General features: G+C 45.4%; 1 protein-coding gene across 4 annotated transcripts in view; it reads left to right on the top strand.

The window, feature by feature from the left end:
- Nucleotides 1-14,090, top strand: part of rarga (retinoic acid receptor gamma a) — a 43,527-nt gene extending 29,437 nt beyond the window's left edge. For 3 of the 4 annotated variants that reach the window (XM_031283085.2, XM_036007923.1, XM_036007925.1), the window contains 7 exons: nt 8,594-8,742; nt 9,158-9,299; nt 10,718-10,881; nt 11,322-11,498; nt 11,832-12,036; nt 12,273-12,431; nt 12,667-14,076. In XM_031283085.2, coding sequence (XP_031138945.1) covers nt 8,594-8,742; nt 9,158-9,299; nt 10,718-10,881; nt 11,322-11,498; nt 11,832-12,036; nt 12,273-12,431; nt 12,667-13,025 — 1,355 coding nt within the window. In that variant the 3' untranslated portion in view covers nt 13,026-14,076. Of the gene's footprint in view, nt 1-8,593; nt 8,743-9,157; nt 9,300-10,717; nt 10,882-11,321; nt 11,499-11,831; nt 12,037-12,272; nt 12,432-12,666 lie in introns of all 4 variants that reach the window. The other variant, XM_036007924.1, reaches the window with a different exon arrangement.
- The last annotated feature ends 239 nt before the right edge of the window (nt 14,091-14,329 follow it).

The following is a 14,329-nucleotide window of genomic DNA, read 5'->3' as shown; positions in this document are numbered from 1 at the left end:
CGCTTATACTAAAACATTACGAGGAATCCTGCTCAGGCTGTTATGAGGCAACTGGGCCAACAGTTTACCCCTTTGTATCAGCAGAGTATAAAATGTGGGCTTTCGAAAGTTCTTTCACAATAGTTTGCTGGTCACTGAGGTATTGTGGATGCCCACCCTAACACCAATGTCTGGCTGCTGTTATTGTAGCAGTTTACTGAGAACAGCTCTTTGCCTGCCAGGCACATTTTCCCTTGTACAAAGGCGTGGGCAATTGGCAGGCAGTGTGTGTATGTGTGTGCACCTTGGCGTTTGTGTGTGTGTGTTGTACACAGGCATGCACCTGTGAGAGTTTATTTCACTGGTGAGCACGCAATGTACTGTTGCGCATGTGTGTTTGTGTATAGTATATATAGGAGTGTGTGTATGTCAGCTAGCTCGGAGCCATGTGTGAGCGGAGAGTGAAGATAGCAGTTCTGTTACCACCATGTTATTGACTGACGGCTTGGCTCGAGCGTTGCTAGGGGCTCACTGTTATGAGAAGCGGAGGGCTTGGACAGCCAAGCCGGGACTAAAAACCCAGACGAGCCTGACTGTCCTCCCTCTGTGTGTATGTGTGAATGGGCTGTGTTTACGCAGCAGACAGTGTTTGGCAGGGAGTGGTGGGCGGCTGGTGTAGTACAGCTATTATCTGGGCTCACGGGTGGAGAGTGATGGAAGAGAAGTTAGCCGAGGGAGGGAGGCCCGCTGGTGTTGTTTTCACTTGGATATTAGTCAAATTCTGCCAATGTGCATATGTGCAACTGCCATGACGACTCTTCGGGTCAATGGGGAACAAGTTCATTCATACCTAACATTAGTTAATTTGTTTTTGTGTATATTTTGCCTGTGTGATCAATGAGGGGGAACAGGTGTGTGTGTGTGTGTGTGTGTGTGTGTGTGTGTGTGTGCGTGTGTGCGTGCGTGCGTGCGTGCGTGCGTGTGTAAGCTGATATGCCTGTAATTGTGTGCTTAGCTGAAGGTTTGAGACTTTTTACTGGGGAAACATAAATTTCAGTGGAACACACACACACACACACACACACACACACACACACACACACACACACACACACACACACACACACACACACACACACACACAGTGTGCTTCTGTGTTTACTCACTGACTATGTTTACACGCACACATGAAACCAGGGTATTGGGAGAAATCAGGTTAGGACAGGAAACAGGAGAGTGTTCACAAAACTTTACATACAGCTGGTCAATTATCAGATTTCTCTCCAACCTACTGTCATATTTTTGAAGACTCTCAGACCACACAGTCTTTTCTTTTACTGTGCGCATGTATCCAAATTTTACAAGTAGTCTCCTCTACAGCTGTGGAGACAGACTTATTTATTCAAGTTTCTTTTTTAGTCAGACTTTGGATGTATTTATTTTGTATACAGGAATGCATAGTTACAGTAATGACCTTCCTTTCATCCCACTGCATTGCATTTACAGTGCTATTTTCCCTGTGCTGGCTCTTTGTCATGTTCCTGTGTAAACTTGGCTATGAAATCAGTGTTTTCCTGTAGAAATGTAGCTATCTAAATTGTGTTTTTGTCAAAAAAAAATCAGGTTACTGCAGAAAACCGACAATTGCCAGATAACTGAAGTGCGTGTAAACTCACTCACTGTTCAGTGGTGCCCTGTAGTAAATGTGTTGCTCTGAATCTGACACAAGAAGTGCATTATCACTTACACACATGACACACACTCACGAGCAGGCATGCATAGAGACAAAGAAAAAAATCACAAGCTCTTCAGGGGCTGCAAACTAGCAGATAATACGACCATGTCTACAATGTAGCATGACCTGTGATCGAATGAGAGCCGGCTGTAGTCATCCTGTCAGTAGGCCTGGATTTATCAGCCCCTTCTCCATTGTTTGAGCACCTCACATTTGCCAGAAAACACTGAGAGTAAACCAGCCAGCCAGACAGACAGTTAGACAGGAAGCAATCCAGCAAAGGAGTTAGGGACTGCTTGGGATGATTTATGCCTTGTTCAGGAATGTTCAATGAGATCAGGGTGCACTTCTGTTATGGGAACTTACTAAATGGGCATTGCTTACTTTCTCAGTGACGTATTCTCTGAATGGTAATAGTCAAATGTCAAAATGTGATATTATTGCCCCATGTTAATCCGTCATGGAACTTCCAACACATCAAGAGGCATCGAAGGAAATTAATCACTGTTGGGCCCCAATCTGAATTTCTTGTCAGTGCTCTGACAGCCTCCGCCCAGACGCAGAGTTGGGCAACCTGTTAGCGGTTGGTTGCCAAGCAAAAGTGAAAAACTCTGATATGCATCATTGCTCCACTAAACCACTCAAAGCAGAAGTTTCTCAGAGTGACTTCTGGTATGACTGTTTGTGCCAGTTTAAGGGGACTTTGTGCCAGTGTTTCAAAAATCACCACATACTTAAAGTATGCACTTCTAATCACTCAGACGTCAGGAAGCCACAGTCATTTTCTGGCTACTTTCTCACTGTTGATCTTACTCTCAGTCTCGGTCTTTGCTTTTGTCTCTCGTAGTGCTGCCTTAAAGTCCTTCCAAGTGAAAAAATGGAGGGAAGCTGTAGCTAGATGCAAATAGTTAGATAGAGGGATTAGATAGATGGCTTGGCCTAGGAAAAAAAATGCTTATTATAGTGTGTGCAGATGCTTGGGCACAGACATTTACATGTTGAGTGGGAATGAACTGTGTGCTACTACTACGTGTGCTTGTTCCTTCCAATAAGAGGTTTGCGTTTCCCCGCTTTGGTCTGTGGTGCTTCCCCAATGAGCTGGAGTGAATACTACTGTTGTTGTTTACATTATCCTCCTTTCCCCTCACTTCCTCTGACAGAGCAAGGCTGCAGCCAGGACTGGGCTACTTCTACTTTTGTAAGTTTCTATTGTTGTGGGGAGGAAGCAATAGCAATTGAACAAGCACTAGTGGCCTTGCCAGAGACAGACAGGTGAGAGCCAGGGCTGCAGATGGTGAGAGGAAGTCTGGGAGGATGAGGAACAACCTGAGGATCAAAGGACTCAGGGTTCGCCTCGATGACTCTTCTCTCCTCGCTTCTCTCCTCACCTCAGCTGTCTGCCTGTCTTCACTCTCTGTCTGCTTCCTTGCCTGCCCGTGAGTTGTCCTGTCTTCTTGACATGATCAATGGCCCAGGCCTGCGCCGCATTGCCAGGTTTGGGTTCACTCTGCAGTCACCGGAGGAGAGCTGTGTTCCTCTCTGTCTTCTGGTGGGCAGACGAAGAGTCAGCTGGAGCTCACCACAGGGTTGAGGGGGCACATTTTTTCCACAGATCTGCACTTGACTGTCTGCTTTTTCCTACATTATCTATAAAAGCCCACTGACTAAAATCTTTTCATTGAAAGTATGTTTCCTTTAATTTCCCCTCTCTTTTTAATACCTCCTTCCTCAGGTTTTGTTCAAGGACATGTGAAGGGAACTTTTTTTTGCATGGGTTCACCGGGGACAAGCAGCTTGGTGGGCAAGTTTGTCTGTTTGAAGCCAACTTGTGTGTTTCTTGACAGGGTTGTGTGGTGCAGGAAAAGGGGGGTGCTTGCTGCCAAATGTTGGCTTGGCCGACTCCATCAAGAAAATATCAAAAGGCCCTTTATGAGGTGCTGTAAAGAAGAAAGGGTGTTTTGAGAGCACCACCAGACTGCAAGGGTAATTCCACTTTTTAAAATGTGCCCTGAGGATACAGGCTTATCCCACCTGCTGTCTTTCCTGCTCTGCTTGTACGCTTTTTCGGGGGAGCTATAGTTAAAGGTGTGTGTGCGTGTGCGTGCGTGCGTGCGTGCGTGCGTGCAAGACTAGTGTGCCATGTCACGTTGTATCACTCTTGAAATGTCCAGAGTTTTGTCATTAGTACTAATGGCAGCTATGAACACATGCCAAAAATGTTCTACTACACACATCTGTCTGGTCTCAGATCATATGTGTGCATCATGTGTGTTCACACATGTGTCTCTCTCTCTTTGTGTTTCATGACTTTCTGCTGGTTCTTACAAAAGGGTGTAAATTCCTGGAGGGGTGTGTTTGTGTTAATGTCTGGTTTCTCACTACTCCTGGCCAGCTTGGTGTGATTTCACTGCTCAAACCTGAGCCATCTCCTGGTCTACAGCCAATTTTTATCATAGACCTTGTTTTAAAACAGCTTAGCGGGGCCTCTTTACAGGCATGAGAGTGAATTTGTCTTCGTGTGTCTGTAGGAGCCCAGGTAATGAGCTTTCTGACAGCTGTTGAAAGGGCGTTGCTACTGCTCAGCACCTTTTAATGAAAGCATCCCCCCTTCTTGTCAACACACAAACACACACACACACACACACACACACACACACACACACACACACACACACACACACACACACACACATTCCTCCCTCCCTCCTCCCAGCTTTCAACTTCCTCACCATATAAACCATTTATTTCTCAGTTGCAGTGTGTAACTCAACAAGAGAGACTTGATAGTCCGCCCATCTAAAAGCTCGCAGGTGACTCAACTGTGTGCAACATAGCTTGAACAGAGCAGCAGTATTATACGACCTGTGGGAAATGAGAGTACATGTAAGAAGGTGTAGCAGCGAGGGACACAGAGAAGTGGCTAGAAGAGCAGTGACGGAGATCCTCCGGAAAGACTGGTACTGACAAGAGGAAGGAAACGTGCCTGTTGTGTGGGGGGGGGGGGGACCTTGTAGCAGAAGCCTCAGAGGGATGGCAGGAAGACGTGGGCAGAGAAACAGAGAAGGCGAGTGAAACGTGCTGGCACCAGAGACAAGGGTGTGGTAGTTTCTTTTCCTCTTTCATGAAGCTCAGTTCTTCATAGAAACCTTTCGGTGTGTTGCTGGTCACTCAGTGAGCGCCCTGTGGTGCTGTAGCCTCTGCCATGGGGTAGATTGCCAAGGGCACCCTCAAAGGCCCCACCTAGTGTGCCAGCAAGTTTTCCAACCCACTGTTCACAATCCTCTCTCAATCTGCTCCCCTTCTGCCACTGCTATCTGCTCAGTGCCTACCCCTCTTTTCATAGTGAGCCCTACTGTGTGCCCCTCTCTCACACACTGCCTCCAAGTCTCACACTCTTTTACTGCTCAGTGCATTCGACAAGAACACGCAAGCTTTACAGGCTGTTTAATGAAAGTAGAGGTGGAGACAAAGGCCCCACACACCTGTGCTTGCAGTTTAACACAAAAAAACATGCACACAATGAGCCACACACACACACACACACACACATTTTTTTTTGGGAACAGTGGAGCTCACTATAGTGCACTGTTATGAACAGTCCTTCATTTGCAAATCAAATAGACATAAACACAGAAATATGTCACTCATGTATTGTACTGTAAGTACACTGTCCTCACAAAGCCTGTGCATTCACATGCCAAGACTAGACCTCTTGAACAGTGTCCCACTAAAGATTAAATCGCACCAACAAGTCACGTCGACAAAATCTGCCTATTGTGAAAGAATACTTGTTACCCTGCCAGAATGTCATATGCTGCTCAGCTAAAAGGAGTGTGTTGCAACAAAAAACATGAGCAGCATAGTCACGGCCTTTGCTCACATACATTAGAAACACACCCTTTTCCAGTTGAGTGAACAACACGCAGCTACAGCGGTACCACCACAGTATTTTTCTTTATAATCTCTTCCTATTCAATCTTTTTTTTCTCCTAATGTATCTGGTGAATCTGAAGGGACATCAGTTGGCCCAGTTGACTTGACCTAGAATTTAAAGTAATTGACCTAGTTGAAGTCATTTTCAGCTAAACAGCTATTTCTGTCATGTGCAGTTAGATTTCACATCTAATGAGGTTCTGCAGAATGATGTACTGCACATCCCACTCACGCTGAAGCACTTTAGTGTAATGTAGGGGCGGATTGTTGTGTGTGTTTTCTAGTTTGTAGCCAGTGAGTATTATCCTCCTGTGTGCCTGTGTGGAGTTTGTAGCCATTGAATAGTATCTCTGTGTGTGCGTGTATATGACCAGGGGATTAGGCCTGGTCAGTGCAGCTGGGCCACTTGTGCACAGAGAGCATTGAGAGAAGGGATTAAAGAGTAAACTGATACTTAGCAGGAAACGAACAGTGGCTACTGGTAACTCAGCTATCCCCCTTCTTGCATCCTCTTCTCCTCCCCCAACAACAGCAGCCACCCACCTATCCCACTCCTCTCGTCTCATCTGTCCGTCATCGGCTCACAGGCCTCGGCCGGCGGATTGATATGCAAATGGTGCCCCAGGCCTCGGAGTGCTGATAAGAAGGGCCTCTCATTTCACAGGGCTTTGTTTTCTAAACAGTGATGAGCTGAGTTGAGGAGACTGGGGAAAGGGGCTGCCTGAATGGGCCCTCTCACTGTGGCGCCTAGGGGTAAGTGGTGCGGGGGCTTTGGATGGAGCGGGCTGAATGAGGCGAAGTCTCGGAGGCGGGTACAGGAGTCATGTTCTCTGGCAGGAACCAGGTTCAACGTGTTGACGGAGCCTGATGTATTTTCTCTCTCACCGCCTGTCCGAGTTTTCTCCAGGATGGCCTTTCTCTGTTTGGCTCGCTTTCTTCCTCCATTTAGATGTTGTCAGTCAGTGTTCGTTACTTGACGCCACATATGGTTTGTCCTTTTCTAAGGGGTTTTCAGCGCTCGGTCTGGAGCCTCATTTGCTGCTGTTATTATTGCATAAACACAGAGGTTCATGGCACGTTCAGAGGGTTTCTGCTTTCCCACTGACCCTACTGCTTTGTTGCATTCTGGCCAGGGAGATATGAGAACTGCTGTAGAAACATTCAGCGGGTGTAAACTTCAGGTTTTAGTTTGATTTGCACATTTGGCTTTGGGATCGCTCTTAAAAGCTAATGGAAAACATCTTTGCCTCCAGCAAAGTAAGGCTTTCAAAGGAGGTATTTGAATGTGAATTCTGAATAGTCAAATATAAAAATATATATGAAAAACAGATGTTTGAGCAGCAGGCAACAAATGAAAAATGTCTGACATATTTCTGTTACTGTCATTAATGAGGTAGTAGCTGGGCATTCACAGCAGCTATAGCAGAAGTGGTAGTAATGGTCAGCTTGGTCTTGAACAAGATTTGCCCTCAGGAGCAACTGTGTCCTCTCCTCCCCGTTTCCCCCTCTGCCCCTTTCTCTCTTTTTTTTTTTTTTTATCAAATTCCACTTTTTATGCCCCTTTTTTCTTCTTTTTGAAGTCTCCAGTCTCTTGTAAAAAGCCAAGCTGGTGGTTTTTGCCTCAGCCTTGGGTGTGAGAGAAAGGAGGAGTGGGGGTTGTAGGTTAAGTTTAGGCTAGCCCTCTGTGCTTTCCATTGAAGGTGCTGGGGGGAGGTGGGGGCAGTAAAAGTTAGAATTTTAGAGCCTCCCTGTTTTTTATTTTATGATTGGCTTTTTTTTACGGGCTGGGAGCTACAGCTGGTGGTGTGAATAGCTGCCCAAGGTGACCGAGTCCCAATAAAGTGTAGGCCAGCCGGGCTGGGGCCTCCAGTCCAGCTATGGGACTGCCTTTATAGGCCGCCTTACGAGCTTAGGCCTCTATTAAAACCTGGCAGGGCTGCACTGAGGAATTTAGGGCCAGGAAACAAGAGAAAAATAGGGTTTGTGTGTCGGGGTGGTGGGATGCAGAGTTGGGGGGTTGAAGTTTGAGGGTAACTAAGGGTGAAAGTTGAAAGAGCTGCTGTTGGGTAAGTGGATGTTCAAGTGTACAGCGTATGGATTCCATACTTCCCCCGAGCAACATGTGTGTCTGTGAGTTTGTGCAGGCTTGCATATGTGACGAGGGTCTGGTCCTATGTGTGTGCAGCAGCTTATGTTTCTCAGGGGAAGTATGGAATCCATATGCTGCACACTTAGAACATCCAAAAGAGCCTGTATGTGTTCCTCTTTGGAATATAGTGAAGTTTAATGCACCATAGCAAGTATGTGACTCAGGTTTGTGCTGAAGTCACAGTCGTGTTCCAGTTTCAAAGGTAGAGGAAGAGCTTTGCATGCATGTGTGTTGGAAATGTGTGTACTCTGAGCTGTTGTCAGTCCTTGGAATGAGGAAGAGCCAGCTATGACTCTTGGCTGCAACAGCTCACTCTGTTACCCGACCTTATCAGACAAGCTGTCAATCAACAGCACTTTTGCTTGCTGCTGTAAAAAACAGTTTTGTCTCTGCTGTCATACAGTCATCCTTCCATTGTTTCACTGTGTTCACACAAAACAATAACCTCCACAAACATGCACATGAGTGCTGCCCCTTAGGGTGGCAATTGGTCCTGGAAATAGAAACTGTTGTCTGTAATTCATACTCTCTTATCTTATCAGTTCTGCGCCACAGAGACACAAGCTAAAAAGGAATATGTGATATCTCAATCCACCTTCAGGGCAACTGAACATCGTTACTCAGCATCTCTTGCTGGAAATGCTGTCAGCTGTCATATCATGTTTGAATGCAGTCGAACACACTCAATTGTCCTCATCTGCTACATGTATTGACAAGTGCACATTTGACATTTCTGACTAGCTGCAGGACAATGATGTGTGACAAATCATGTGTCTTTCTTTTCTTCTTCTCCATAGCGGTGGAGACCCAGAGCACCAGCTCAGAGGAGATGGTACCCAGTTCTCCGTCTCCACCTCCTCCACCTCGTGTCTACAAGCCCTGCTTTGTGTGCCAGGACAAGTCCTCAGGGTACCACTACGGGGTCAGCTCCTGTGAGGGCTGCAAGGTGAGAAGAACCTGTCGGAGCCTTTTGAGCTTTGCTTTCACTGGATTTATTACATACATTTAGAAAAATGCGGGGTTGAAAATTGATATTAGGTATTCGTTACCTTTTCTTTAAGATAATAGAAGAGTTTTGTAGGCAGTCTGAAGCTACTTTTATTATGTGGGTTAGATCATAGAGTGAAACATGGAATCACTAACAGAACGAAAAATAAAGTGAAAAGCCCCGTCATGACAATACTAAGAGTTTAAATGCTAGAATGTTTTGCTTTTCTTTTCTGGATTCAAGTTAGAAAAAAGAGATGAAAGAAGGGCTATTATGAAAGATAAACAGTTAAATGTCACATCCTAAATATGATGACTTGACTATAATGTATTTTGCCCTCTCCCCTTTTGTCTTTTGCTTCCTGGTGCTCCAGGGTTTCTTCCGCAGAAGTATCCAGAAGAACATGGTGTACACCTGCCACCGAGACAAGAACTGTCAGATTAACAAGGTCACACGCAATCGCTGCCAGTACTGCAGGCTGCAAAAGTGCTTTGAGGTCGGCATGTCGAAGGAAGGTGAGCCCTCCCGGAATCCTAAGATATAGAGAGACCCACTTCCGCAATATGGATATGTACTCACATGTGAATATCCACACACACACACATTTTAACCATTTATTTATGTCCACATGAAGAAAAATGGTACAGGGACACAAATATTACAGATGCAGTACAATACATACACAAACTCATGGACCAGTGGCATGCAGCAGGTCTTCACAATATCACTTAATAAGCACAATACTCAGTTCTTAAGGGTATAAGTAGCAACGTCTCCGCCATATGTGGCGGCTGCCAATAATAGCCGATATGGCACAGTACTTTGCAAGCTGTTTAGCCCTCTTTTTGGCTATCCCAAGTTGATGCAGCCCTCTTACTACCAACCTGTGTGTGTGTCCTAGGCTACGAAATATGAAAACGAGTAGTCACACACACACACACACACACACATACACACACACACACACACACACACACACACACACACACACACACACACACACACACACACACACACACACACACACACAGTGCTGCAGATTCTACATTTATTTTTTTTTAAATTTTTTAAATTCTACTTGGCTTTTTACCACCGAAGGAAAGATCTGACCTGATTCACACAGTGTGAACTTATTAATCTATTATTAAAGTTCAGTCAGAGACTCTGGGAAACTATGCAGCAGAGAGTGCAGAAGCAGATGATGAGCCTACCAGGGGTGGTGATCGGGGCGAGGCTGGGCACTGTACCAATCATATGACTAATCGCTTTACGAAATGATTCTGACTTCCTGTTTCACCACAGAACCTCACCCCTGTGGCCAGCACAGACACTGCTTTCATTCATAAAGGCAACAAAGCAGAGAACATGATTTTGAGTTTTGACAAAGCTAATGGCGCCAGGAGTCACGCACTGTGCCAAATCAAACGCACAGTTATGTGACCTCTTTAGTTTAACCTTGTGTGTGTAAGTGGCAGTTGCTTGCCCTTCACAGAGCCTGTGGGACATGTATGTGGGTGTAATGTTTGTGTGGGATGTGTGTTAAGACCGGGATCACATTGTGCCTCTGCTATTACTGGATATCCTGAGAGGAAGGAAAGTATGGGAGGAGGAGGGAGAGGAGGCAGAGAGGGAGAGAGTGCAGGACTGGCTTATGTGCACCGGTCAAGTGGATAGAGAGATGGACAAGGAAGAGAGCGGGTGATAAGAAAGAGATAGCGAGTGTCTGTCCCATGCTAAAGGAAATATGTTAATACTGTTAAGAGCAAATCTCCGTTGCTACTGAGTTCTGGTTTCTACTAGCGAGCACACTGTCCTTGACAGTGATGTAAGACACAGAGTATGAGTGCTGTGGATGTTTTTACATGTGATCACAGATAAAGAAGAGGAACATTCTGTAGCTGATTTGTGTTGCATCTTGTTTTTCTTTACAAAGCGGTGCGCAATGACAGAAACAAGAAGAAGAAGGATGTGAAGGAGGAGTTGGTGCTACCAGAGAGCTATGAGCTAAGTGGAGAGCTAGAGGAGTTGGTCAATAAAGTCAGCAAAGCTCACCAAGAAACCTTCCCGTCACTTGGCCAATTGGGCAAATACACCACCGTAAGTCACACACACACACACACACACACACACACACACACACACACACACACACACTTATACTCACAATCACCCTACACCGCTATTCACTCATACTGTGTGTGGCAACATTCTTCAAGCTATGCCGTCACTGAGGGCTCCCAGATTGCATGCAAAGACGTAAATTCACCGTAGCTTTCCCAACATAGTGGTGGTTTAACTAATTCAGTTCTCCATTAAGCCATCTGTGTGGCCTCTGAATGATTGATGCAACATGTAAATGGATTTCTCCCCCCTTGATTGATGTAAAATGTAAATGTTGTGTTGTGAGGATCGGACACGCTCGCTCTTGATGCAAACAGGGTTGCACATCACCTCTGTAACAACATACTGATCTGTGTGTGTGTGTGTGTGTGTGTGTGTGTGTGTGTGTGTGTGTGTGTGTGTGTGTGTGTGATCAGAACTCCAGCTCAGACCACCGTGTCCAGCTGGATCTGGGTTTATGGGACAAGTTCAGTGAGCTCTCCACCAAATGCATCATCAAGATTGTGGAATTCGCCAAGCGGCTGCCGGGTTTCACCACGCTCACCATCGCTGACCAGATCACTCTACTTAAGTCGGCCTGCCTGGACATACTGGTGAGGAACTATGGCCTTTTCCCTTTTGTCATCTTCACTTGCTCTTTTCTTACAAATAAATGTACTTGACAGATGAGTAAATACTGGCATCTGGTGGTGAAAGGTGGTAGCGCAGGAAGGTTTGTCCAATTAATACTGAGCCTACTGAAAAACAAAGGAAAAGAAACTGAGCCTACTGAATTCTTGGTGTGAAAATACACACACATGACACTTGGAGCTGATATGTGTTTAGCTAATACAGATATTTTGCTGCTGCAGAAAACCTTGTTAAATCACCATTACATCATATTTTGCTCAATGCTTACAAAGTTTTCCACCTTCTTTTGCTCACAGATGCTGAGGATCTGCACACGCTACACTCCAGAACAGGACACTATGACTTTCTCAGATGGCCTGACTCTGAACCGGACTCAGATGCACAACGCCGGCTTTGGACCACTCACAGACCTGGTGTTTGCCTTTGCTGGCCAGCTTCTACCCCTGGAGATGGACGACACAGAAACCGGCCTCCTCAGCGCCATCTGCCTCATCTGTGGAGGTACTGCAGCTTACACATACAGTGACTATATCAGTTGTAGAGGAAGTGGCTTTAGTAACTGTGTTTCAGCATTCATGTCACTGCTTTGACAGAATTAGTAATGTAAAAGAGCTACATTATTTCACTTAATAATTTAACTATAATAAAACTTTCTACATTTCTTTTTCTTTTTTATGACTATGTACAATTCTGATAAATAATAGAGAATGTAATGTGTTTTCTGCACTCTTCACCAGACCGTATGGATCTAGAGGAGCCCCAGAAAGTGGATAAGCTACAAGAGCCTCTTCTTGAAGCTCTAAAAATATATGCACGCCGCCGTCGCCCCAACAAACCTCACATGTTCCCCCGCATGCTGATGAAGATCACTGACCTCAGGGGTATCAGTACTAAAGGTTAGTGTGAAGAGAGTAATTCCTAGAACAAATTTTGATTTTGAAAAATGCCTGGCTGCTGTCATAACCAATTTGTTAGTGTCTTACGGACAAAGAGGGCTTTGTCAGTAAGACACTGAATCTCTACTACCTTGAGTCTTTTGGTGTTTCATTTGTGTCCTCTTTGTGGCAGGGGGCGCAGTGTTAAAACATGATTAGTATCCTTATATACCATCGCCATTTTCTCTGCTTCCAGGTGCGGAGAGAGCCATTACTCTGAAGATGGAGATCCCAGGGCCAATGCCCCCTTTGATCAGGGAGATGCTTGAGAACCCAGAGGCCTTTGAAGACCAAACAGAGGGCAGCGAGAGCCCGCCGCCTCCGCCACCGCCACCTCCACCACCACCAGCCCAGGTCAAGCAGGAGGCTGAGGATGAGGACGACAGCTGGGCCACAGAGAACGGCAGCGAACCATCACCGGAGGAGGACGAAGACGATGATGAGGATGTGGGGGATGAAGATCGGGACAGGGGCTCAGACAGTGATGGGGAGCCTTGGGGGGTTCTGGATGCCATAGATGGGTCGAGGAAAGGCCTTGTTGGGAGGGCGCAGTGAACAGAGCATTTCATACACACACACACACACACACACACACACACACATACACACATACATACATACATACATAGAGACTTACAACACAACCTCACTCACTCACTCACCCACCTCAACAAAATGCTGGCCTTCCCTCCCCCCTTTCACTCTCCTTACTGCACATCACTGTGTCCTCCACAGCGGAGCACAGCAGAGCCTTATGAGACACTTCTAACTCAGGCCACATGGTCCATGACAAGTGAACTACAGAACAATAAAGTAAAGGAGAGATGACATTAAACCATATGAACTCCTGGCATAGCCAAGAGGGAAGTTAACCTGACAAAAAGAACAGAAACTCTTTGAGAAAGATAAACGTCATTTTTTTCCCCACTATTGTTGTTTATATCTAAAAAGGGGAAAGGCCAAACCAGACACCAGAACTGAGCAGTTGACTCGATGGATTACAACAAGCACATTTCTCAAAAGACAACAAGAGTACAGGGCAAAACCAAATTGAGTATGCTAATCTTTTGTTTTTGTGGTTATTGCTTTTGAATATTGTTTTCCGTTTTACTTTACTTTCTTTTTTTCCTTCAATTTATGAATAAGTCCATACATATCTATATACCATTATATTTTTGTCTTTATTTGTTATTCTGGTTTTATATATGAATCCTTTTAGATGAGTATTTTCTTTGAGAAGAGCTTTCCTGAGAAGATATTCTGAGGAAAAGAAGGGTAATCAGAACTGGCTGGGTCTTCCTTATCAGCTACATATGCTTAGCTGGGGCTTTTTTGGGCACTTTGGCTCACTGAGGATGTCAATGATAATCAACCCAGAACACTATTGTTATGTTGCAGTGACTTAATCAGTTTCTGTTATCAGGGAATTGGCATTATTCTATTTTGCTCTCGTTGTAGCCAACTAAAGCTGTCAATGTGGAAAGTAAGTATCTTTGTGCCAAAGTTAGGAAAGTCATCTTTGGAGCATGAGTTTGACTACTGGCAGGGACTTCAGCCACAATCCAGCACTCACTCACACATGCACTAACACACCCTCGGTCTCACACACACACACACACACACACACACACACACACACACACACACACACACACACACACACACACACACACACACACACACACACACACACACACACACAAACAAACAAACAAACAAACAAACAAACAAACAAACAAACAAACAAACAAACAAACACTCCGTTCACTCTACCCTCAGCTGTAGCAGACGTGCCAACCTGGCATCGACAGCATGCCTGGACAGAGATTTACACTTGACCGTATATGTAGCACTTTTGT

The sequence above is a fragment of the Sander lucioperca genome, chromosome 12 (genome assembly GCF_008315115.2).
Source record: "Sander lucioperca isolate FBNREF2018 chromosome 12, SLUC_FBN_1.2, whole genome shotgun sequence".
Classification (NCBI taxonomy): domain Eukaryota; kingdom Metazoa; phylum Chordata; class Actinopteri; order Perciformes; family Percidae; genus Sander; species Sander lucioperca.
This window is presented reverse-complemented; position numbering and strand designations above follow the sequence as displayed.